The sequence below is a fragment of the Lagopus leucura genome, unplaced genomic scaffold (genome assembly GCF_019238085.1).
Source record: "Lagopus leucura isolate 7727_CA_CO unplaced genomic scaffold, USGS_WTPT01 Super-Scaffold_774, whole genome shotgun sequence".
NCBI lineage: Eukaryota > Metazoa > Chordata > Aves > Galliformes > Phasianidae > Lagopus > Lagopus leucura.
Window position 1 is genome coordinate 4,810,284 of NW_024962258.1, and position 24,837 is coordinate 4,835,120.

Sequence of the window (24,837 nt, forward strand, 5' to 3'; positions counted from 1 at the left end):
CACTACACAGAGTTCTCATTTCTAGGTATCAAATCTCTCAAAAGTCTTGCCACACCAACAGCAATTTACTAGGACTTCCTAGTCCTGCTAGGAAATGGAAGAGCACCTCAGCAAATGGATTTGTTAGGGCCACCAAAAGAGAGAAAGAATTACTAAATATCTGTTGCATAACTCACATCCTGGTGCACACACAGCACAGCCCTCCTTTGAGGGTAAAATCAGCCTTGAGTAGTATCTCCCAAGCTGTGTGTGGCAGGAGTATCAAAAACAAGAGCCACGTTTGTCCTTGGAGATACAGGAGTGCCAGTGTCGCCTGGGTGCATATCCTCCTACTGCCATACATCAGACAAAACTTCTCCAGAAGCTTGAGAACCTGGAGCAGGAGCACAACATGAAACAATTTTAGATTTTGGAGAATTCTGTGTGAGAATTCAAGTATCTCAGTGTATTGGGTCTACACAGCAAGGCTTTTGCAGCCACACAGTGTGAGGAGGTCAGGGCTGCCCCATGCCCGACAAAGCTTTCTCCAGGTAACTCCAAGGTCCCACAGCAGGGCACAGCTTCACCCAGTAGCTGAGCAGTGCCACAGAGAAACAGATTTAAGGAAGGGCAAAATGTTGCATACTAGTTTGGGAAATGAAGAGGGAGAGAAAGTGAAGAATAACTTATTTGTGTGCCCCATAGTATATGTGTCAAGTTCCCTACTGAAACTATTCTCCCTTGATAAAAGGGCAAATATTCATCACTTAACTCCTTCTTTACAAAATGTATTGTAGGAGCTATAGCACACACTCTGTTGTTCTCCACTGCCTACCCAAATGGAAAATTAGGGAAGTTCAGTATGTATTTGCAAAACTTGACTACATGACTATGCTATGTGGTACTCCTCTTTCCATTCAACCTGAGTGACAGCAAGCCACAGAAACGTATAAATTCTCAGCCCTATGATCATAAATTCTTATATCCTTTGGCAAAAGAGTTAAAACTTGTTACTGATAACTTTATAAGGGCTTTTATCCCACCTCATAGGTAAGACCCTGAGACAGGGACCTATATTTCAATATGTTAATGAACAATCCAAGACAAGTCTTCAAAACACTCAGAAAGTCCTGCTGATCTTTTTCTGAATTACATTAGTAGTAAATCTATAATGTAATTACTATCTTGAGAAAATAGATGCTACCAGAGCAAGCCATTGTTACGTCTTTATTGAATTATTGTACAGTCTCTGCAGGTTAATGTTTTGTAGGCTTCCTTTTTCTATTATATCACTTTAGTTCCCTTTTCTTATGTGAGCATTTTGTGTCTTCATTTTCTTACTGAATCCTGTATTAATAATGAATCTACAGAATATTTTGAGGATTAAATTCATGCTATCTGTAAAACTGCTGTTTTACAGGAATGAATGTATTTCTCATTTGTTATGACTGCAAATGAACAAAATAATTGCCTTTTATCATTCCCTAAGCAAGATATGGGTCTAGCCCCAATTGTTACTATTGCAATACATTATAGGCCTTTTCAAAAAACCACTACATGTTTTGCATGTTAAATTTTTAAGTAAAGGAGGATGACTGATCCTTCAGACAGAGCTCCTGTTCGCACTTCCTTTAATAAGTGAATAAAACAGTTTACTTAGGATTCCTTCAATTACTTTGGTTTACTTTTTCCCCTCAGTAGTCAAGTTATTAACAATCTCTAGCACTGAGCTGAAATTCTACATCCAAATTATGTAATATGGCTGAGCATTCTCCTCAGAGCTACTCTTAACTGAAGATTGGAAACAGAAGAATACTCAGTGGCTCATGTGGATTTACACCTGAAAGTTCTTAAACACTACCCTTTAGTGTAGCTACTATCTTGATTTACCTATAATACTAGTAGAACAGGGAAGGAGAAAACCATGGTCTGTTGCAATTTGGAACAACTAAGCCTAAGACAACATATTATTTCAGTTGCTTCAGTGAAAAAAATTATATTATTCTAGTACAAAAGAGGTACAAAGTTACAAGGTTTCAGCCAATTACAGCAGTTATGTTAGTGTAACGTATTGATTTGTTAAAACTGGCCAATAATCTGCATTTGTGAATTTTTTAGTGTAAATTGTATCATGCTGGGATATTACTAAGGATGACTGAAATAGCTGTGGAAAAAATGCTCCAAGTGTAAACACAGTGTTATACACACTGACATATATGTACACAGTCACTTTATACCTCTTAGCTTTCAGTGAATTGCATAATCTAAGAATATAATGACAGTTTATAAAGAATGGACATTTTACGCAAGAGGTCATACAACAATAGCATTTATCAAATGAGGAAAACGTTCCCAGTAATATATGGCTACAGCAGGGGGCCTGCCACTCAGAAAATGTACTCACTCTTCTGGTGAGAGTTCACTAGCAGTGCTGTATGTAAAAGGCCTGTTGCTGTGGCACTCCATCTGCCACATTTGTCTGGCCAAAACACTACCACACATGCTGGCTGGCCAGTCAGCTGAAATTGGGAAGGAGACCACTAGAAGTTCATGAAACACTAGCACACAAACTGGAAAAGCAATAAAGGGGTCAAATGAAAAAATTCTATATGATGTGAGTGTTGCCTACTCTGAAGAAGGATACCTAACCTAGAAATAGCATAACAGCTCTCTGAAACTTGTGATAGTCTCCATGGGGAGCTGACATTTTGGGACAGGTCGATGAATGTTTTAAGTAATTTTAAACTTAGATTTTCAGGTGTGATTTACAAGTGGACAGTAGGGAATTTCCTTGAAAGACTGAGTAGCTTCTCTCACAAGTATTACTGGCACTTCTTCTAATAGTGCTTCCCTGCACTGCCTCAATTTACTTTTCTATTCATCACCTTCTTCTACAATAACTTTTAAAATCGGCGAACAATTTTAACCAAATCTATCAAAACGTCTGAGACTCCAAAAATATAAAGCTTGTAGCTTTAAGGAGAAATCGAAAATAACATCCCTGATTAGGAAAAGGGCTGTAATCTGAAATCTGCAAAGCTAAACCAGTCTCGTGATTTCCCATCCCCTCACTCCACATTTCAGCACAGTTAGCAAACATGGAAATAATCCTGAGACAGTGAAGACTGAGGAGAAACAGGGAACATAATGGAGATTGTGATGTTGATATGTGTGACAGGACACAAGTTTGCAAAAATACAGTTTTTAGTTAGCTGTTCCCAAACCACTTTTTTTTTTTTCCTTATTTGGAGAATGCCAGGTACAGCCTGAACATGCAACAAACCTAACTATTCTCATCCTATAAGGAACAAAATGATATCTGTTATGGCTAGGCCTGCTCATATCATATTTTCTTAAAATAATCAGTTCTATTTTTATATTCAAAGTCTATGTGATTTTAAGACTAAAATGCTCTTTTGAAATAAAACACTTATTTGCAAATCAATAGGTGAGTCTCAAAATAAGCTGCATCATTTCTTGGATGTTGCTATGGACCGATATACTTCTTGTGCATAATTGAAGCACTTAATCAACGTTGCAAGAAAGCACAACCTATGCTGAAGGAAAAATGATGTCACAAAAAACCACACTGTCAAAATGCTTCTGTTGCTCAGCAGTGTTGATTATAACATGTAAATCAGAGTAGCCTCAGTAGGAGTTGGAGCTTACAATTGTCTAAACTTGGTTTTACCTAGGTGACCATTGCTCCCCACTGTTCTTCAGCTTCTCTTAATTTATTTCATACAGATCAAAAATTAGATAGGCTAATGGAAAATTTGTTGGTTTTTAATTTATGAGGTAATCTTAAGTCAAATTAGAACTAGAAAAGCAAATTTAGAACACTTAACAAAATCAATTAATTATGAATCAATTAATTACCACTTTAGAAAGTGAGACTATTTGAAAACAAATAATATCAGGCCCTCAAAGTGAGAGTTAATATCCTATATAGATGTAATATAGGTACATTTATAAAAGTTTCACTGACATTACTTATCTACCTAGTACCAAGAACCACAGTATTTAGCTTAAGTGTCAAGCAGTCCACCAAAAAGTGAAACCCAAGCTATTCCAAATATATATCTTTACTTACACTTGTTTATCTCATCTGGGCATTTACAATATTTATTTTGGCTTTTATTTTTTTTTCTTTAACTTATCATGTAGGTTAATTCAATATACACATGCATGATAAACAATTGTAAGTCAGAACTTGGTAGAAGTTATTATTAGAGCAGTTACTACTTTTTAGCATCAGCAACAAAGAAAGTTTTACTAGATTCCTGAATTAAAGTACCAAGAAGTCTCTCTGCTGGTATAACCAGCCTCTTGGTTTCTGTACACATGCATGCTTATAGATACAAATCACTGACGTCAAATTATCAGCTTCCTAAGTTGGAACCTTGTATGGAAGTGGTCTAAGGCTACAGCTTTTACTAATTATGTTAGCAGCCATAATTGTTCCTTCATGAGAAGAATAATTTGGGATCCTAGAAAACAGAGTGAGAGGAATTAGTAGTAAAAAAAAAAACAAAAAACAAACAAACAAAAAAAAACAAAAACAAAAAAAACAACCACAGAGGCCATCCACATTCCATTAATATCAGAAAACATTTTTCTCCTTCCAGACACATCAAAACCATGGGAAACTGAAGATTGGCAATATTGTCACAGAATGTGTATCAAAGGTTTTTATGGACAACAGTCTACTTCTTTCATTACCAGATTCCAAAACTAAACAAAAACTCCAAAATTTCTTGAATGGCAAACTTCTCTTCCTCCTAGTAGAAAACTTTTTTATTTATTTTAAATATTTTCTGAAGAAGTACCATTATTAGTCTGACTTTGAAGAAAAAAGGCAATAAAATGATAAGATTAGGAAAATAACCATGTTTAAAACTATCACCTGACAATCCTTTGTATAAAACTAATACAACTTAAAAGTTCTTTTTTATAAGTTCTTCTTTAACTCTGGATGCAAGGCTTATTATTCAAACAAATGGAGCGCTTTTTGTGATTGACTAGGTCTCCAGGATTTATTTCTGCTATTCTAGAACATAATCTAAAAGGGTCAATGTAACCTTTGTGGAAAATAATCATAGTTTTTTTCCTTATCTTCAAAATACCAAGAGTTATTGTCTAAAAGCAAGGAGGGAGTAAGGGGAAAAATTACTTCGATTTCAGTTTATACTTTGTCTGGCTAAACATTAAGAAGGTTATCCTGACAGGAACACCATGCTTACAAGGCAGGCAAGATCTACATCTTTCAGCTACCTTTAGAGAGAATTACTGGCTCCAGTGAGCAGTAGAGACTTAGGAGCAGAACTAACTAAACAATAGTAGAAAGAAAAGTGTGAATTTTACTCAGTTGTCATGATGGATTAACATAATGAGGCTTTGGAGCCTCATTATAAGCACTTAAATTTCTGTGTTAGAATTACTTCTTCAATCTCTTCATTCAGCCAATGCATTGATCCAAAATTGGTTGTTGTTGAGAACATTCCAATCATCAATGCTATAAAATATATATATATTATATATATTTATTATATATTATTATTATATTTATATTATATATAAATATTTATAATTTAAAATTTAATAATTATTTATATATATTAATAATATATATATTTAATATATATATATATATATAAATAATATATATATTATTTATAATTATATTATTATTATTATATTTATATTAATATTATTATTATATTTATATATAATATATAAAATGCTATTTTACTATATATCAGATGTAAGTAAATCCCTGAATCGTGTTTGCTCTATTTATTATCAGTTTATTGCTCATTTTAATTAAACAAGTATAAGTAAGTAAATTTATGTACATACTTGCAGCCGTTGAAGCTATTATATTTAACTTGTAAATAATTATTTGCTTTAAATAGATGTACCTATTTTTAAGGGGTAGCACAGAAGAAGTCTGTAAATAGTTTATTCAGAAATCTTTGCTTTGCTAGCCAAATTTAGCCAATTTATTTAACTACTCACTGGGATTCTGTTAGGATTTCTTCCATATTTCTAGTTTCCCTGCCCTGTAATTAACAAATCTGCCTCCATTTGAAATATTTACAGAATGACATTTAAGCATAAAAAATCTGCATCTTACTACAATGTACATATCTGCACATGAAAAATAAACTGATTTCCAGCAAGAGTGATAAATAAGTGGTCCATATGCAAACTGTTAAGAAATTTAGACTAGCTTCTTCCTCCTAGATACAAGACCTGCATCAGTTATTTGGAGTTATTTGTTGTTGTGGCTTTTTTGTTTTGCTTTTCCTAACATACTCATTTCTGGTAGATGGTGCCCAAGGGGGAAGGTATCTGAGAAAGTGTTTTGGGTGTGGGAAGGAGGAGACAGAAAAGATGCAGCATTTAAAAGACAGGATGATGGTTGGTTTACCTACAGAAATTATTACCAAATTATTATCAACTGTTTCTTAGAAAATATTTTAAATGTAGAAAGGAGAATAAAAAATGAATTGAAATAACAGCAAGGATCCAAAACAAGCAAAAAGCAGGCAAACTAGGCTATGCTGGCTGCATGTAAGATCTACAGAGAAAGAAAACATATTTCATATATTTTATTTAGATTGTGGGTTTTGAGCTTCTTAGGAAATGTTTTAGAATTAATTGAAGAATGCAAGGAGAAAAATTGAAGCCCTAAGTAGAAAAGGGATGTTGTTTTAGAAAGCAGATAAGAAAAAGGATGGAAATCAGAATGTAATTGAGTGCCCAGCTAAATGGGAAGGATATTTAATGTGTATAACTTACGCATGAACAAATGCTGGACACAGCATTCAAGGCATCACTAGTTTAAGTTTAAAAAATAAAAATTTCTTTGCCCAGAAGATCTTCTCAATGTTAAAAACAGAATGGTGAAAAAATTCCAATGTAAAGGTTCCATGATAAACCTCAATCGCCACAAGTAAAAAAATACATTAAAGGAGAGTAACCTGAAAGTAGAGGCATTGGTTAATTGTATTAAATCTGTAGCAGTGTACCTAACTTGGATCATGTATTGATTATGCTTCATTTATAAGCACAAATCCAACTTGATAATGGAGGCAGAGAGTAGTAAAATAGGCGTGAGTATACAGTGAGTATTCTCACTCTCATCTTGGAAGAATGCTAAGATGCCAGAAACCACACAATGTTAGTTGCAAAAAAAAAAAAAAAAAAGAAAAAAAAAAAAACCAGCTTTTCCCACAGGTGAGATCTTTTCTGTTGTAACAAAAAGCTTCATCCAACTGTTCTTATAACACAGATATATCAGATATATTTGTTCCTCGACACAGACTACTAGATATGTTTAACAGAAATCAGTATTATTTATGGTGTGAAACACTGCTGAAATAGAAATGCTATGCATACTTTATTGTGCCACCTGGGCAAGGAATTGACTAAAGGTGCATTACAAATTCTGAGGTGAAAGAGAAATCCACCTTTCTTAGGGATGTAGAGAAAGAGCTCCCATAGTTATGGCATTGTCCAATTGCTCAGTCAGAGTTAGTGAAGACACAGGTTGGTTTGTGTGTTACAAAGAGGAAGCAGAAAGTTCTGATTAAATTATGGAACTACACAAGCAAGCTACGAATTGATCTTCATTACAAACTAGGCAAGTTTAACATTGTTAATTAGAATGTGGAAATCACTGGTGAACTCCTAGAAAGAAAATGACTGCCTATAGCAAGCTGTCCAACAGCAACAGACTGTGGTAAAGATGTAAATGCATTCCTAGCAAAGGGGTGAAACTTTCAGTTTAAACTTCAGTTCTCTGATTTTCTAGCACCTTTGTCTATGACAATAAAAGAAAAGTCCCTTAAACTGATATGCAGCAGTCTGACAGAGACTGTGCACTTTGAAGATCTTTCTGGTCTGAGCAATTCACATTGCATCTCCTAACTTCAGGGGGGAAAAAATTCTCTACCTTTCACCTCTGAGGTTTTGAGGTACTTTTCTATGCTGCTTGAAAGCTGGGCTAGTAGATATGCTTCACCCAGCCTCTGCTGTTCTCAGCGCAGTACACATGGCCAAAGATTCACAGTCCCACATGGCAAAGATGGAGGGGCAGCTCCACGAGCCCCCAGCCACACAGCTAGAGCACTGGTTGCCCACCTTGCTGTGAGTTCCATGGCGTCTGGCTTTCTCGCTCTTGAAAGGCAGCCACAAGGTAAGCTGCAAGCCTAAGAGGCCTCCAGCTGACTAGCTGCAACTCACAGGTTGGCTCTTGGCCAACACAGCCCTTTGAGCTTGAGTTGCTCTGACAGCTACCAAAACCACCATGCGCTGGTTCATGCACACAGCAGTGCTCTCCCTTCACATAATCACAGAACTGTAGGGCCTGGAAGGAACCCTTGGAGTTCATCTAATCCAACACCCTGCTAAAGCAGGTTCCCTACAGTAGGTTGCCCAGGAAAGCATCCAGAAGTTCCAAATATCTCCAGGAAAGGAGACCTCAAGACCTCTCTGGGCTGCCTGTTCCAATGCTCTCAACCCTCATCTGTCTCCTTGCTGAGTGAACCCTGTTCTCACACTAATCCCGACTTCCTCTGCGAGGCGCAGAAGAAAGGCCCAGGACTGCTACAGCGTCTCCGCCGCTGTAACCCCGGAGGTGTGACGGAGCACGAGCGCGTGGCAGCGAGTATCAGAGGAAAGGTGAGCTGCTTCCTCATTCCTCGCGCTGCTTGGTTGCGGGCCGGCGCTGCCGTAGCGCAACCCCTCGTACGTCCCTTGGCCGCCCTGGGAGCGCTTGCAGACGCACCACTTCCGCCGTTTATTTATTTACTTACTTCGAAGAACACAACATACAGTAACAAGCTTATTTATCACTTCGAACAGCGGAGCGGACGGGAGAAGGTCTGCTTCTAGCCAAACCTTCCTCAGGACGCCACGGTGTCGCTTGTAACCGCTCGGGAACGCCGATAAACGGACTCCGATTTTACACAGGGAATCCGAGCGCTAGCACGAGGCACAGCGCGGCCCGCTCGATTCATGGCGTCCCACCGGGCCAGGCCGCGCCCAGCGCCCTCCAACCGGCCCGGCCCTCCGCGCCGCCCGCCTGCGGGGGAGGCGCCGCCCGGAGCTCTGCGCCGTGAGGAGGAGGCTCGGCCGGCCCCGCCGCCCTCCGCGCGGCCCGGCCGTGGCTCCTCCTCTACGCCTTCCTTCTCCTCCTCCTCCTCCCGCTCGGTCCCAGGGCGCTGGGCTGACATCACGCCCGGGGTTTCCATCCGACCGCGGGAGGGGGAGGCTGAGCGGCGTGATGGCGGCGGTCGGCAGGACTTAAGCGGCGGCGGAGCGGAGCGGCGCAGCGCAGCGCCCACCCTGCTTCTCTCCGCGCCCCTCCCTACCCACGCCGGGGCCCATTGTTCGGAGCCGCCGAGGGCGGCGGGAGAGCGTTCCGCGCAGGGTTGCCGGGAGCCGGCGGCACTGAGCGGCGGCCCAGGCCCCGCCGCGGCCGCGGGAGCAGCTCCCGACCGCGGGCTGCGGCACGAAGCGCCCCGCACGGCGCACGTAGGCTCGGGCCGGGGAAGGCCTGGCCGGCCGAGCCGGACGCGCGCAGGTAGGAAGCGGCCCGCCGCAGTTACTCTTTCCCACACGCCGGACCGGAGTTGTGTGGCGCCCAGAGACGGATCGGGCGTGCGGGGGGAGCGGGAGGGCTGGGTGAGGGGCGTGGGGCTGTTTTCCGCGGAATGAGGGAGGGAACGGCGAGGGCCAGGTCGGCCGGCCGGCGTCGAGCCGCTCTCGCTGGCTCCTGCGGGGGGAGCCCGTGCCGAGCCGGCGGGGAGCGGAGCGCGGCCTTGGCTCTCCTCCGGCCGTGGGGGGCGCCGGGGGAAGCGAGCGCGGAGGACGGCGGCGGCCTCGCGGACGCTGCCAGGGAACGTTGGCCGGGAGCGGCGCCTGTGCAGGCCGCGCCGCCCGCCCAGCGCCGGCTCCGGGGGCGGGAGGCAGCTCCGGACGGGCCCCCGCTGCAGCGCCTGGGGGCGGTCGGAGGGAGAGCAGCGGCGGGCCTCGGCGCGGGTCGCCTCGAAGTGGGTCGCCTCGGAGCGGGCGGCGGGGCTGCTCGCCGTGCTTCCCGGGGTGCGGAGCTCGGGGCCCCGCGGGCGCTCTTCCGCGCGCAGGGCGCGGTGCGGAACGCGGCCTTCTCAGGCAACGGCTGCCGAGCCCCGGCCTCGCCTCGCGGCCTTTCGCGGGTTAAAGGGCTCCTTCTGCTCATTCTCCCTCCGTCATCGCCTTTGTTTGCTGTCCCGAGTAGCTAAGAGGGGTCTGAGCGTGGGGAATTTCCCATCCCGCAGCGGCCTCGTTCCCTCCCTTTCCCCCACGGACGGAGGGCAGGGCCGCTGCTCGCCAGGGAGAGCAGCCCGGGGCAGGCAGCCCGCCGGCAGCTCCGAAGGCTCTCACGCCAGGAAACGTACGGGAACTGCTTTCTCTGAGTGAGTTTCTGCTTGTGCCTAGAGAGCAAAAGTTTAGGCTCGCGTTTAGGTGTGTGGACTGCATCTGAGACTCCAGATCAAATCTAAGGTGCTCCTGCATGTGAAATGGGGATCATTCAGTCTGCAGAACCTGGCTAGTTTGATTGTTTGGACTTTTTTTTTTTTTTTTTTTTTTAAACGGGGCGGTCTTCATCTTCCTGCTTCTGCCCCCAGCTGTATGTAAACAGCATGTATGTGTGTGGAATTGCTTCCACTGTATTAGCTTCTGCAGATCTTGGCAGAGCATCGATGTCTGTAGTCTTTACCTATGTATTTAGTTTTCCTTCAAAGTGTATAGCTAATTTGTCACAAAGTCAGAACTATGGCAAAAGTTAAACTGCGAGGTGCAGTGCACATGCACAGTAAACCATTCTTCTCACTCTACAATACTTAAGTGAGGGTCATTTCCATAACGTTTCCTGTTCTGCATTTAGTGGTTTAGCAGAACTGTCATCTTTATAGCAGTGTCAATGAAAAGTTGCATAAAGGAGTGCAATGGGACCTGACTGCAGTTGCCCAAAAAACTGCGCAGGTGTTTTCTTCTCTGCATTTTATATGTTTTGATTCCTCTCTATTATTAGTTTTTGTTTAAGTACAGCAGATAAAAAAGACCTGTTGAGAAGAATGGGAACCATGAATGGATAACACAGAATGCTGGTTTTCAGTTAAAAAGGTGTGAAATGCGATAGGTGCCTGCTTTCAGTGTTAGTATGGTAGGCCAAGTTGTTTCTGTTATATTTTTAGTTGGAAATTTAATTTTCAATTTTTGTCAGTGTTTTCCTTTATCATTTTAGGTACTTGGGCAGAATTCTTGGCCATCTATAGAGAATACCAAGTCAAACACATTTCTTTGAAAGCATACAAAGAAGTACTGGAAGGGGGATTCTTGACATACACCTTGTAACCTGAGTGGACTTTCTTCTTAGCCTCTTAATACTTACAATGAATGGGCACAGTGATGAAGAAAGTGTAAGAAACAGCAGTGGAGAGTCAAGGTAAGCACTCATTTCAGTTATTCATGGATGTGTACTCTTCTGTACTTTGTTAAAATTGATTTATGTTTTCACTGTGTCCCAGAACCCTCTGATTAGTGAGCAAACTGTAGACAGGAGAACTGGGTGTGCTTTCTTATAGATGCTTATCTGCTTGTTACATTCATTTTGCTTCAGCTAAGAATTGTAACGATCGTGCAGATCCTTTATATAATAAAGCTTAGGTAATAATAAAACTGCATCAGCATCCAACAGAACAGTGTTACTCTTTTGAAGAAATGTTTGAAAAGTCAAAAGCTGAAACAGAACTGTAAAGTTAAAGTAAAGCCAGTGCCTGGGATGTGCAAGGCCATCTCTGAAATGGGAGCAGTGAGCTGTTGATTTCAGTTTTTGACTTGTAGTATACTTCATGAGGCTTCCTTTTTCACAGAGCCGTTAAAGCAGTGTAATCATTGAAATCATTAAATTTCTGTTTGTTTTCCAAAATGAAATTGCAGTTTACCAGCTTTTCTTTTTTTAATTACAAGGAAAAATGAAATGTAATGAATAAACTTCAACATAAGCACAGTCCTCTAATACTGAAAGCCAGTGCAGTGTTCACTTGGTTGTAAGACCTCAATTTAAACCTTCCTTCCTCCATGCAGAATGGCAGCAAACTTACTGAGGTGGAATTGAAAGTTTTCTTTCTGGAACTGTGCAAAATTCAACAGGAGTCTCCTACCCTGCACTAATTAGGGAAACTAATAAATGTGAAAATGTGAACAATGCTGGAGAATTAAGAAGTCAAAGCAATCTCACAAATATGAAACAAGTGTAGACTTCTCTTCTAAGAGGTGGTTGTGATCATGCTGTTCATTTACCAGTTTGACTTTGCACCTCTTTCTGACTGCACGAATTGGAGGTCAGAAAGAATGCTGAGTTCCGTGGACTTAATGGAAATATCCATTTGGGTAGGGGAGGGAGATCTAAATCATTTCATCAAATGAAGAAATAAAATAGGAAAAATGGCTAGCCATTAAGCTGATATGTTTATACTGGTAATGGATTCTAGCTAGCAGATGAATTTTGAGTTTTTTCTAGTAAATGTCAAAATATTCTTGGTTACTTTGAAAAACAAACACACACCAAAAAAAAAACAAACCATGAAAACATAATTAGATGAGAAGAGAAAGATGAAACAAAACAGTGTGAGTAAGGCTAGTTTTCTCATGTAGAAGTCCTGAGTGATTAACAGGGATTACTCTGAGTTCGTGTGCAAGTTTTTTATTACATAAACAAATTACCTTACAAGAGATAAGGTAGGAAAGCTACTTTGTATCAAATTTGTCCCCAAATGCATTAAATGTATTAAAGTTATTTTAAAACTGTAGCAAATGATAACTTTAGCAAAATTGATTAAAACAACTAAACATCTTGAAAACTTCCCAGCAACTTTAGTAAAAGTTTCAGGAGGTACTTGAAAATTGATGATTACTTGTGAAATGTTTGTTCTTTATCTTAAAAGTGCTGTTCAGTGCAACTTAAAGTTTTAAAAAATGTAAAATGCTAACAGCTGTTTTATTTTTTTAGGCTTGTAACAATCATTAACCCTGTAGCCTGTTTCTCAGGAAGGTATTGGAAAACCTAGTTTGCCAGCTGACTGTATATTACCAGATCTCCCTGTTTTTGTAAAGAAAAACTGAAAGCTTTCAATTTTAAGTGATGGAAGTTTCCTTCTAGCCTGCCTCCATTATCAAAATAATAATTGCGAAAGGACTACCTTAAGTTGCCTTGCTCTTTGTTTAGTCTTGTAGAGTTCTTCTATTGATTATAAAAATCTCCACAATTCTACAGTTTTTTTTTTTACTACCAGGGGAATTGCTTAAGTCACCTGCAGCTAACTGTAGACGAATAGTTAACTGTATTTAGGGAAATGTTGCTGTGTTTAGCTTTTAAACCCATAGGTGTGAGTTATGGAATTTTACAAAATGGAAGAATAATTGGTGATAGTACTGTGGATAGTGTATTATCCTTATCTAGGCTGAGGAGAGAAGCAAAACGATTGAGAAATCAATTGAGAATTGCTACTGAGAAGAGACTGCAAAGCAGATTAAACTTTCAGATGTGGGTAGAAGAGATTAAGGTAAATAGAGTGAAAATCCAAGCAGCAGCATTGATTTAAAACAGATGTTTTAAATTATGTTAGTTCACAAGTACGGAGTGACCACTTGCCCTGGTGTAAACTTGCATGGCCGTCATTCTGGAATAACAGCTGTGATCGCAAATATACACTGAAGTAGGGAAGCCACCAGTATTACTTAGGAAAGGTAAGGGGAACAGTGGGTTAAAACAGGATTGACAAAACTACACAGGCCTCATGGATATTGTTTCAAGGAAACATGTCTTGCAGTAGGTGTGGAAGGACTCTAGAATCATCAGCATTGGGATTACTGCAGAAAAGATCACTCACAGGCCTTGAACTTTGTATGTTGGTTAGTGCTGCATTAAGGAATTGGAGCTTTCTTTTACTCCCTGTGACTAGCTGCGAAGAGCAAGCAATTAAGTTGGTGGAAGAAATGGCTTTTGTGCTGTTCTCTTTTTCACTGTTGTAGCCTTCTTTCTGATAGAAATGGAGAAAAATTTCCCTTGTTGCAGGTGCTGAGCATGAAGCTGTGTTTTACTACAGTTAGAAAAGTGCATCTCTTGGTTTTCATAGTTGAATACCTTTTTGGTACTGCTTGGACTTCCCTTGCTACTTTAGCAACCTGTGAAGCTATAAATCAGTTCTAGTACTAAGCATGATGGAAGCTATAGACCAAGATAAACACTGTCATCTAATCTTCTTGCTTGCTATTCTGATTCCTGTGTGACAATTGCAGTAGAGTCTACTCTCCAGCTTTTTATTCACTTGAAGTCACTATGGCATATTTAAGTAGCTCAAGGTAAAATACAGCAGATACTATTCACCAAGATAACAAGTGAATGTGAGGCATAAAAACTTAATACCAGTGCTCTGAGAAGTTGGCCCTTAAAGTCAGGCAGTGTGTTTTTTGTGCAGTGTTCCTGAAAGCATTCCCACTGCAGTCTTGACTATGAGTAAATGCACACTAGTTAGCTAGTAGTAAGAAAGCTCAATCAGCAAGGAAGGGCAGTTATACCTGAACAGCAAGACAAGCTCCAGGTAGAACAGGGACTGCAGAAGTGAAACACTGATGGTAATTGAATAGTAATCTGATTTCCCATCTCTTCACTCTTCCTATGTTTCCTGAAGAACAAGGTATGGAGGACTTGTGAAGGCCTTCCTACTTCATAGGTAAAAAGGGATGTGCTCAGCACAGCTTATCTAGAAAGCAGCTGAATGGAATGCAGGGCACTTTTTCCTGTAAGCTGAAAGCAGTTGCTTAGGACAAAGAATTTTACCATTCTTGATATGCTTCAGAGCTGATGTTAACCAAAGATAGCAACTTTTGCAGGTTTAATTCATTTCATGCACGAACCACAAATGATATCTAATGAAGACCAAGGACATTATCAGCAGGTTTCAGTTTGACAAAGAAATTCATAATTTCCCTAGCTGTGAAAAGCAAGCAGTTAAGTTGGTGGAAGAAATGGCTTTTGGCTGTTCTCCTTTTCACTGTTGTAGCCTTCTTTCTGATAGAAATGCAGAAAAATTTCCCTTGTTGCAGGTGCTGAGCATGAGGCTGTGTTTTCCAGTTTGATATAGAAATTCATAATTTCCCTGGAAGATAGAGAAGATAAAGCCACTGCAATAGATTCTTGCTTTCAAGAAGTTAGAGTTAAAATAGAAACTCCCCAAGCATTCTTGCAGAATTATTCCCTCTTGCTAACATCTTTTTATTGTTAGTTTAATAAATAATAGTAAGAAAACTGTGTGTGGATAGCAAGAGAGTTTGTGGAAGAAATTTCCACATCCCAGTCTCTATCTAATTTCACTTGGCAAGTACTTGCTTCTGCTCTACTATTCTCAGTGCTTCAAAACTTTAGATTTTTTTGCATTCTTCAGTGAAGCTTTCAGAATTTGGTTACTGTGGTACAGGTAAGTTCACGTACCAGATATTGACAGATAGAGCATTAGAAGTGATTTTTGGATTAAGTTGTATTTAATACTTTTTTTGCTGGTGGTTTGAAGGAGTTTCTGATAAAGACATTATTGTTTTGCTGCTGGAACCAGCTGCACAAAGAAGGATGGTCTGTGTACCCAGCAGAGCAGTAGGCCCTTGGGGTACTCTGGTATCTCCTGCCTGTGAGGTGTTTTCTTGTTCTTGTTTTATTTTAAAATAAATTTTAGGTAGCATTTCCTTAAAACAAATTAGCAAACAGAAAGCCACCTTTAATGTAAATATTAAGTTTTAATCATTTGTTATTTTGTACGTGTTTCTCTGCTCATCCTGTATGGGCTTCATAATCAACATTTGTGTTCCTTCTACGTCTGAACTATTTGAAACAAAAACAAAACAAAAAAACAGTCCACTGTCATCACATTTGTTTTTCAAAGACCTTGTAGCAATTCACCTTTTTTTTTTTTTTTTTTTTAAGTGAAATTTTAATTTTCTTAAATTGATGCTCTGTTTCCTGGTGTTTTTAAAGCAGAAGATTCTTCAAGTAACTTAACCTGATGAATGCACTCTAAATCAACAGTGATAAATTGTCACTTGGGTCCATTATTAACATAGATCTGACAGGAGCCTAAAAGCTTAGGCAGGTCTTTCACACCCGGAACTCGTATAGCTTTTCATCCTTTGGCTGCTCTTTCAAGTGCCCTGTATAAATTAGCAGACTTCATTCCTCACTGTTTGTTTCAGGTGGACCTTGAAGGAATTATAAAGGGTAAGGGAGTAAAGCTAAACTGAAGACTTGAAGGAACTAACCACTCTGTAACAGAATAGTTGCCTTTAGTCTCTTTCCCTGTCAATGATGTTGTCTATTCAGATGTCATCTTCCCAAAGCATTCTCAAGTTTCATTGGATAGGTACTTACTGCGAATTTGAAAAATTAATGGGTAGAAGCAAATGCAGAAGTTACAGCTTCTGGTACTTTTAGTAAGCCGTGTTGCCTTTCTTACAAAGTAGTTTTGAAATAAGTGGTGTGTTAATAGATACATTTTTCTTAAATATATTGGGGGTTCTCAGAATCAGTATGGGTTTATTTCTTTGTAGTTTGTAGGGTTTTTTTTATTTTGTTTTAGAAAGTAAAATACTGCTGTGTCAGAATTCCATACCAAATTAGACTTGACATATGTTACTATACAAATATAATTCATTGACTCAAGGATTAGGGATGAGAGAGGCTTCTTGCCTAAATATACTGAAAAGTAATCTTTCAGTATATTTATATTTGTAATTTGTCAATATGCATGAAACTGTACTTCTTTGCACAGAAATCCTACCCTGAGAGCATATTCATTTTTAGCAGATACTATTGCATTCCTGCTGCTGCAGGTTATTACTGTCACTTAACTTTGCCATCTTTGCCTTGATTTGTTTGCCCGGTTGTTGTGGTTTAACCCAGCAGGTGGCTAAGCACCATGCAGTTGTTTGCACTCTCCTCCCCTTCCCAGTAGGACAGAGGAGAGAGCTGGGGAGAAAAGATGCAGAACTCACAGGTTAAAACAAGACTACTTACTGAGATAATGAGAAGGAAAAGGATCAAGTCATGCATGAGCAATTGCTTATCACCCTGTGAACAATGTCCAGTTAGACCCCTGTGCAGTAGGAAAGAGAGATGAACTCCCACCCCCTTCAAAACTGCTTCTGCATGATGTCATATAGTATAGAGTATTCCTTTAGCCAGTTTAAGTCATCTGTCCTAATTCTGTTTTCTCCCAGTTTCTTCAGGCCTTTGCTGAGAATGGCCGTAGATCTACACAGCACAGTTTAGCAGCAGTTATAAACATTGGCTTATATATAACATTGTTTTTCTCCTAGAACAAAAAACATAGCGTTATACCAGACACTCTAGAAAATAGTTCTATCCCAGCTGTAACTAAGACAGTGCTAGAGAAGTAGTCTCACTTCTGCAGTACTGAAGAGAATATCATCGTGTTATTCATCACACTTGCATCCATATTTCCATAACTGTATGATACTCCAGTGAGTGCTTCGTGCAGCCCTGTGTATTGCTATCTTTGTTTAGTTTTTGGGTGTTTTTTTGTTTGTTTTTAGTAGAAGAACAAGATACAGTGTATGAAATGTTTGATTTCCTATTTAAGAATACCTTTTATCACTTAATGCTGTTTCCATTTTAGTGTTGCCCCTCTTCTGCTTTCCTCTCAAATACTTAATTTACTTGGAGCAGGGAGAGAAGAACACTTATGAGGCATATTATAAAAAAAAAAAAGGGGATTTAAAAAAGCAGAAACTCGGTTTTGAGTAATGGAGTTAAGTGCCTAGAAGAGCACACATACTCTTCAACAGTTAATGAATGTTGTCTTTTTTCCTATGTTATATTAGCAGAACCTCTGTTCTGTAGCTTATCTAGCCATATTATTTTTCATCTACACACCTGTTGTAACTTTGATGGCTTTTGTAATTGTTGTTAGAACTGAGTGTCATGGAAGCTTCTTCATCATTGAAGAAGCCAGGAAAAAAATGATAGTTAGACTACAGGATAGAGTTGCTCAGAAGTCAGCAGTGCAAAACCAAAGCAAAGGGAAGACAAAAAATGTTGGGTGCAGTAGTGTAAATTGACAAACACAGGTAAACAGTTAAGCCCTGTGCACTGCCTCTTCTATATCATGTAAGATGTATGACTTTTCTTCCAGAATTGCTGAAAGAAGTCAGGCTTTGGCTCTGGATTTTCCTGCAGAGAGTTTTTATCTTGCATGTGTTCAGAAAGCCAGAAAAAGGGAGCAATGTCCTAATTTATGCTAGGTACCTGGAGATAGTGGAGATTTCTCTCTGTTTTCAAATTTCAGTCAGACTTTTTTCTAAGTTGGAGGAAAAGGGGTAAGATGTGGGTATGTTGTGTCCAGACCTCTCTCTCATACTACTTCAACTGTCTGCAACATAAGTATGATGTTCTCTTTTACCTTTTGCTGAACTGTTTTAAGTGGAAGCATGTTAATCAAAGGCAGGGACCCTAGGCTGTAAGGGAAAAGGGTAAGAGAGAGAGCACATCCTCTTTCCTTTAAGGTGTGGGGAACTCTGATGAGCAGAGGACTGGAATTGTTCCTGTGATGTTATTTATGTAACAGCATTAGTCAGCAGGTAGCAGGTCATTATGACAGTATTCTTAGTCCTTGATTGAGGAGATATTTTAGTTTTAGTGTTCTCTGTGTCCTATACCTAGAGATTTGATAGCAGAATCGCAGTTTAGTTGATTAATTTATGTGGAGGTCAGCAGTGTTACTTTGCTCTAATGAGCAAATTACTTGCTTTTGGAAAACTTAGAAAAAATATGGACCATAGCTTGACTACATCAGATAATATTTCAAGCTCTTTAGATAGAAAGAACTGCGAGTTGAATATGCCTTGAGAAATAAAAGGAAAATTGAAGAAGCACGCAAAGGTGGAAAAGAAAGTGACAAGGGTGCTATGACTGCCTTGCAGGAACTGCCTCCCTGAATTTATATTTTAACATCTGTGCATTAAAACTGAACATAGATTCTGTTTTTTCAGTGCAAATAAACTGCCTTGCTCTTAGTCAGGTTTCTATCTTTTTTTTTTTTTTTTTTTTTTTTTTTTCCAATGGAACATCTAATTCAAAAGTCAAATTTTAGAGTGATGAGTGTGAAATGCTTCTCACTTGTCAACTGGCTGGCAATGGTAACTTGCAGTGACAATTTACAGAAAGTAAACATGTTTTTATGTTAGATTGTATCTCCCTTTTTCACTTCAAGAAAGATTAAATCATTTCTGCTGATAAATGTTGGAGTGAGAGATGGTTGTCTTCAGATTCTCAAAAGCATGTAGACTTCCCTCAAGTCAATTGTGCTTGTTCTTTACCGTTAGGACAGCTATAAGGGCAACCATTCCAGTGAATCAAGAAAATTACGTCTGAGCTACTAAGAATCTGAATGAAACTCCTGTATTCAGTATATCTTTTCCTGTGAGCCTCAAGAAGTCAAGTAACTACATTTTTGAAACCTCTGGCATACAAGCTTTCTAAATTCATTGATGCTTTGTGCAGAGAAAGTGCAGGAGGTATTTAGATACATACAGCATTTAGGCACTTGGAAAACTACCAATAAAGAAACCCCTTGTTTTGAACGTGGTGTAAGTTTTGTATTGATTCACACTGATGTATAATTTTGTTGCAGAATGGTATCAATAAGAAATACCTGCCTGCTTGTTCCAGTACTTTTTCAGTCCTTTAGGTTGATAGGATATTTGTGAAAGCTGAATCTGTTGCTGCTGCTGACGCCACTAAGGGGGCGCTCTGTTGGGTAGCGGTAGAGATGTCAGCAAAACTCACCCTATATAACCCTCACCAATAGGTGAATGTATTGATAAGGACTGAGAGGTATATTCAGGGTGCATTAGCTCATACTACTGCTTGCATCATTGTTCAGATGGTTTGAAAAACAGTTAAAATTCTGACCAACAGTAGAAACTTTTAAAGAGAGAATTTTAAATTTCCTCTTCCTCAGTTCCCTCCTTACTGGTGAGGAGGTAATAGATGTAACTTTTCTTCTTCAATGCATGAATGTGCTTGAACTTGTGCACCTTGTCTTAAATAATTCTGTCTTTCCTCTTAGGGTTACCATCTAGTGTACTGAGATGTAGTCTGAAATACTGCTGATGTAGTAGAGGGTCATAAGTAATCTTGTGGCAGAGATTATAGATTTATGTTCATATTTAAGGCTTGCTTGAAGTGTCTGTTTTAGGGAGAAAATGTTGTCTTTCTCTGTTTTGGGGCTTTTTTTTTTTTTTTTTTTTTTTTTTAAATATCATAGTGCAGTGGTTTCCAAACATTTTTTTTTCACACTGTTATCAATAAAGATTTTTGAGCAAACACTTACAATGTATGTATATTTATTTCTAAATGAATTGGCATGCTATGATATGCTATCATGTACATTATAAAGCACATAAAATACAGGTATTAAGAACAGTAATAGCATCACAGAATATCCCATATGGGAACACACTTGTAAGAATTATTTTGTCCACCTCCTGGCTCCGCACAGCTCCACCCAAAAACCCAAACCGTGTGTCTGAGAGCTGTGTCCAAACGCTCCCTAAGCTCCAACAGCTCAGGGCCAAGCCCACTGCCCTGTGCATCCCATTCCACACCCACCTCCCTGTGCTGCAGACCCTTTTCCTGACCCCCAGCTGCCCTCCCCTGACGCAGCTCCATGCTGTTCCCTTGGGCCCTGTCGCTGTCACACAGAGCAGAGCTCAGTGCTGCCCTCCGCTTCTCTCATGAGGAAGCCGTAGGCAAGTTGTCTGGCCCAAGATGCCTTTTTCCAGTATTAGTTTCATCCATGCTACCTTAAAATAGTTACTTAATTTTAATTGCCCGTGCCTTCATATGTGCTCAAACCTTTCGTATTGTATTAGTGTGTGTGAAGTTTCTTACCCCTATATGGAAAGCTAACATTATTACCATCCTTTTGGTTAAGAGCTTCCCATCTTTCTTAGATTTAGTAATCTACCTTGTTATTTCTGTCCATACGACAACTGTGAGCACTCTTTACTCTGCACAGAAGTTTAATTTCTTTTTCCTCCTCCAAGATTATGTAGGACTGCCACATTTTTGGTGGCTTTTCATTGTGCACTCATCTGTATGATATTCACTTGTGTTTCAAGGTTTCTCCCTTCTCTTTTTCTTCTATTTTTCTTTATTTGCAGTTAGGGCTTAATTCTCCCATCCTTAGGGCACTTAGCTGTGCTGAGAAGTACTGTTTTCTGATCATTGAATCACAGAATGGTTTGGGTTGGAAGGAATCTCAAAACCCACCCAACCCCCTTACTGTGGACAGTGCTGCTCCTCACCAGCTGAGCTACCCAGGGTCCCAGAAACCTGGCCTTGAGCACCTCCAGGGATGGGGCACAGCTTCTCTCAGCAGCTGTGCCGGGGCCGCGCCACCCTTTGAGTGAAAAATTTTATCCTAATATCTAATCTAAATCTCATGTGTCATTATATTAAGAAAAAAAGATGGTCTATATAATATTTTATTTAAAGAGTTACGCAGTCTTTAAAAAAAAAAAAAAGGAGGGGGCAGGAAGATAAGGGAATGCTCATCTGTAAAAATGGAAAAGTCATTTGTATTTTAGTAATACTGGTCTTTGTAGCTTATACTTACTGATAAGAGGTATATATATAAGAAGATAAATCTGAAGATTTGATAGATCTGAACAACTGTTTGGATTTTCTTTTCTGGGGAGGGGGAATGGGGGTGATAAGTGTTTGGGTAATAAACATTTGTATCATCTTAATTTCTCCTTGACATTAATTTGAATATTCTTGTTGCTTTTTTTAGTCCACAGAAAACATGTTTGATAAATGAAATCTCAGTTCTTATTCATTTTAACCTTTTTTCATCTCAACTTTTATGATAAACTGCATACGCTAGTGTTCTGCATATGTAACTGGGCTAATTTAACAGTTCATTCATAGTGATGCCAAGATGAATTGTTTTTCAGTACTTGAGCCATTGTGAAATATCCCACTAATTTCTAATTGCAGCAGATCAGATGATGATTCTGGGTCAGCTTCGGGTTCTGGATCTGGTTCAAGCTCTGGAAGCAGTAGCGATGGAAGTAGCAGCCAGTCAGGTAGCAGTGACTCTGAATCTGGTTCAGAGTCGGGCAGTCAATCCGAATCGGAGTCTGACACATCTAGAGAGAAGAAACAAGTTCAAGCTAAACCTCTGAAAGCTGATGGAACCGAGGTAAAACAAAATATACAAATGAGTCCTTGATGGAGGGAAAAAAATATCACTCTGTCCTGTTTGCTTCAAGGAGATTGCCATTACAAAACATAATATTTTAAAGTGTATAGATTTTAACCATTTGTCTAATTTTACCATGAATAAATACTTGAACTAATGCTCTTAAATTTTCATTTTTGTAAGTATTTTGAGTTAGATGCTTCCATAAATTTTTTTATACAGAAACTTCTACTTATGGAAGACAAAATCAGATAAAAGTTACTATTTCTGAATTCCTTTTTTGTTTTAATAATGTTTCTGTAATACTTAATTCCATTGTATCAGTAAAAGATCCTATAAAACTTTCCAGATTATATACAAATGGCTTTTTGCATAACCAATTTGCTAGGTTTGGGAAGAAGTAGTATTTATAAATTTCCTAAAATTCAGTGGGCCAAAATTACCTGCAGTCTTCTCCATTATATGGACTTACTTGGGTGATAGATTGCACACGTATGAAAGTCAGTAATATATTAGTTGTTGTACAGTTTGAAGACTATTATGGATCGTATTTATGTTTTTGTTCATGTACTTCACTATTCCTGTATGAAGCAAAAGCATTATCAGGTATGTGGCCTGAAGTGGTTTATCTAGATCAGTTTAAAAATCTAGATTATTGCGAAACTTCTGGAAAAACTATCCTAACAATTCTTACGTAATAGTCTGTTCTGAGGAAATCTTACTGTTTTAAAACACTACCTGATATTACTAGCACATGTAGTAATTTGAAATGATTTTTTTTATTACTGACAGAATTGAATTGAATTTGGACTTAGTGGTGGTGTTGTTTGTTTAAGACATGTTTCAGTTTAATTGACACTTAGATCTTAATTCCAATTCAGTTTTGGAAGTCCAGTCCAAGTATACTTGCTGTACAGAGATCAGCAGTGCTCAAGAAGCAACAGCAACAACAAAAGGCAGCATCATCAGACAGTGGTTCGGAAGAGGTGAATAATACACATTTAGTTTTCTACAGTGTAAATTTGCCTGTCTTGTGCCACATGCTATGATAAACTTTTTTAGAGCCAAGCTATGTTCTCTGTCTGTTACAGCTTGTCTATAAAAGTAATGTTCAAGACATGACATTTTTTATAAGGAATGGGAAAAGTATCTTTTGATTTTTCGGCAAGGTGTGCAAAAATTTTAGCAGCCTAGTTTATGGGTGTATTCAGGTAGATATTCTGTGATGTATGAGCAAAATTTTCAAGCCACATGGTATTTACATTGTGTTTTTGTCTCGAGTTTCTTCAAAGACAGTTAAAAATATTGAAGATTGGTCAGCTATTCCTCCTGTGTTGATGTAGGTACTGCAGTTTTCAAAAACACCGTAGGATACATTTTTCAAGTCTTTGTTTTTCTTATCATTACTACAAAATAATTCTTGTATTTTAAGAACCATGCCTGAATTCTAGCTATTTAAAAACATAGATCATTGGTTAGTTAAACTTTGTGTAGTAGGAATATCTTATAAAGACATTAATGGCTGTGAAATGGTACCTATAAAGCAAATTTTCCTCTTTTATTGCAAAAATTATTCGCTGTAGTCACACTTAATGGCTAGATTTATTTTTGACTGGTACAGAAACTCGTAATTAAAACTCAGCCTAATCGCACATCAGTAAAGCATTAATTTACACCTTTTGTTTAGTATTTCTTTCTAAGGCTGCTTTTCTGGATATAGATGATCTGAACTTAATCCCTGTTAGATGGCTTTTTGGAAAATCTGGTTTTAAAAGGGTTCTTTTTAATTTTTCTGGGAGCAGAAATAAGATCAAACATGCTTTTTTCAAAGTTGTTATTTAAACATTAAAGAATATGAAATATGGGAGAGCTTTCCTTGGGCAGGAGATTTTATTAGGATTGTGATAGAACCATCACTCTGATTAACTCAAAACATCTTAAGCCGTTCTGTGTAAGCACAGCAGTTACTTTTCGAGACAGGTTTTTTTGTTGGTGTTGTTTTTTTTTTTTTTTTGTTTTTTTTTTGTGGTGTTCTCTGGAGTTGTCCTGCCACAATGTATTCATAGATGGATAAATGAAAAACCCATATCAGTCCTTATTTTATATTAATGACTACACGGTGGGGGATTGGGAGAGTGTAACATGAGTAATATGATGACAGTTTGAATATGGGAGCTGAAAACTAGAAATATTCCATTCTTTTCTGATAATGAATCATGTATTTTTGCTTCATCTGCAGGACTCATCCAGTAGTGAAGATTCTGCCGATGATTCATCCAGTGAAACCAAGAAGAAAAAGCATAAAGAGTAAGATATTTTTATAAGCAATATCATGCTATTGTTTCTTATGGCAGCGTATAGCTCATGCCTTCTCTACAGCGAGATGCTTAAGTCCTCCTTTTAATTCATGTTATTCTTACCCATTTTGACTGACATCCCTAAAACTTACTGTAGAAATTGGAAATTGGTTAAGTAAATTTTTTAATGAAATTACAGTTGGAATCTCCTAGTTATTGCCAATTTTTTTTTT

General features: G+C 39.0%; 1 protein-coding gene across 4 annotated transcripts in view; it reads left to right on the forward strand.

Annotated features, from left to right (window-relative positions):
- Positions 1 to 9,515: 9,515 nt before the first annotated feature.
- Positions 9,516 to 24,837, forward strand: part of CHD1 (chromodomain helicase DNA binding protein 1) — a 48,153-nt gene continuing 32,831 nt past the window's right edge. For 3 of the 4 annotated variants that reach the window (XM_042864890.1, XM_042864892.1, XM_042864893.1), the window contains exons 1-5: positions 9,516 to 9,571; positions 11,276 to 11,476; positions 22,103 to 22,307; positions 23,189 to 23,293; positions 24,547 to 24,614. In XM_042864890.1, the coding sequence (XP_042720824.1) occupies positions 11,424 to 11,476; positions 22,103 to 22,307; positions 23,189 to 23,293; positions 24,547 to 24,614 (431 nt within the window). In that variant the 5' untranslated portion in view covers positions 9,516 to 9,571; positions 11,276 to 11,423. The remainder of the gene's footprint in view (positions 9,572 to 11,275; positions 11,477 to 22,102; positions 22,308 to 23,188; positions 23,294 to 24,546; positions 24,615 to 24,837) is intronic. The other variant, XM_042864891.1, reaches the window with a different exon arrangement.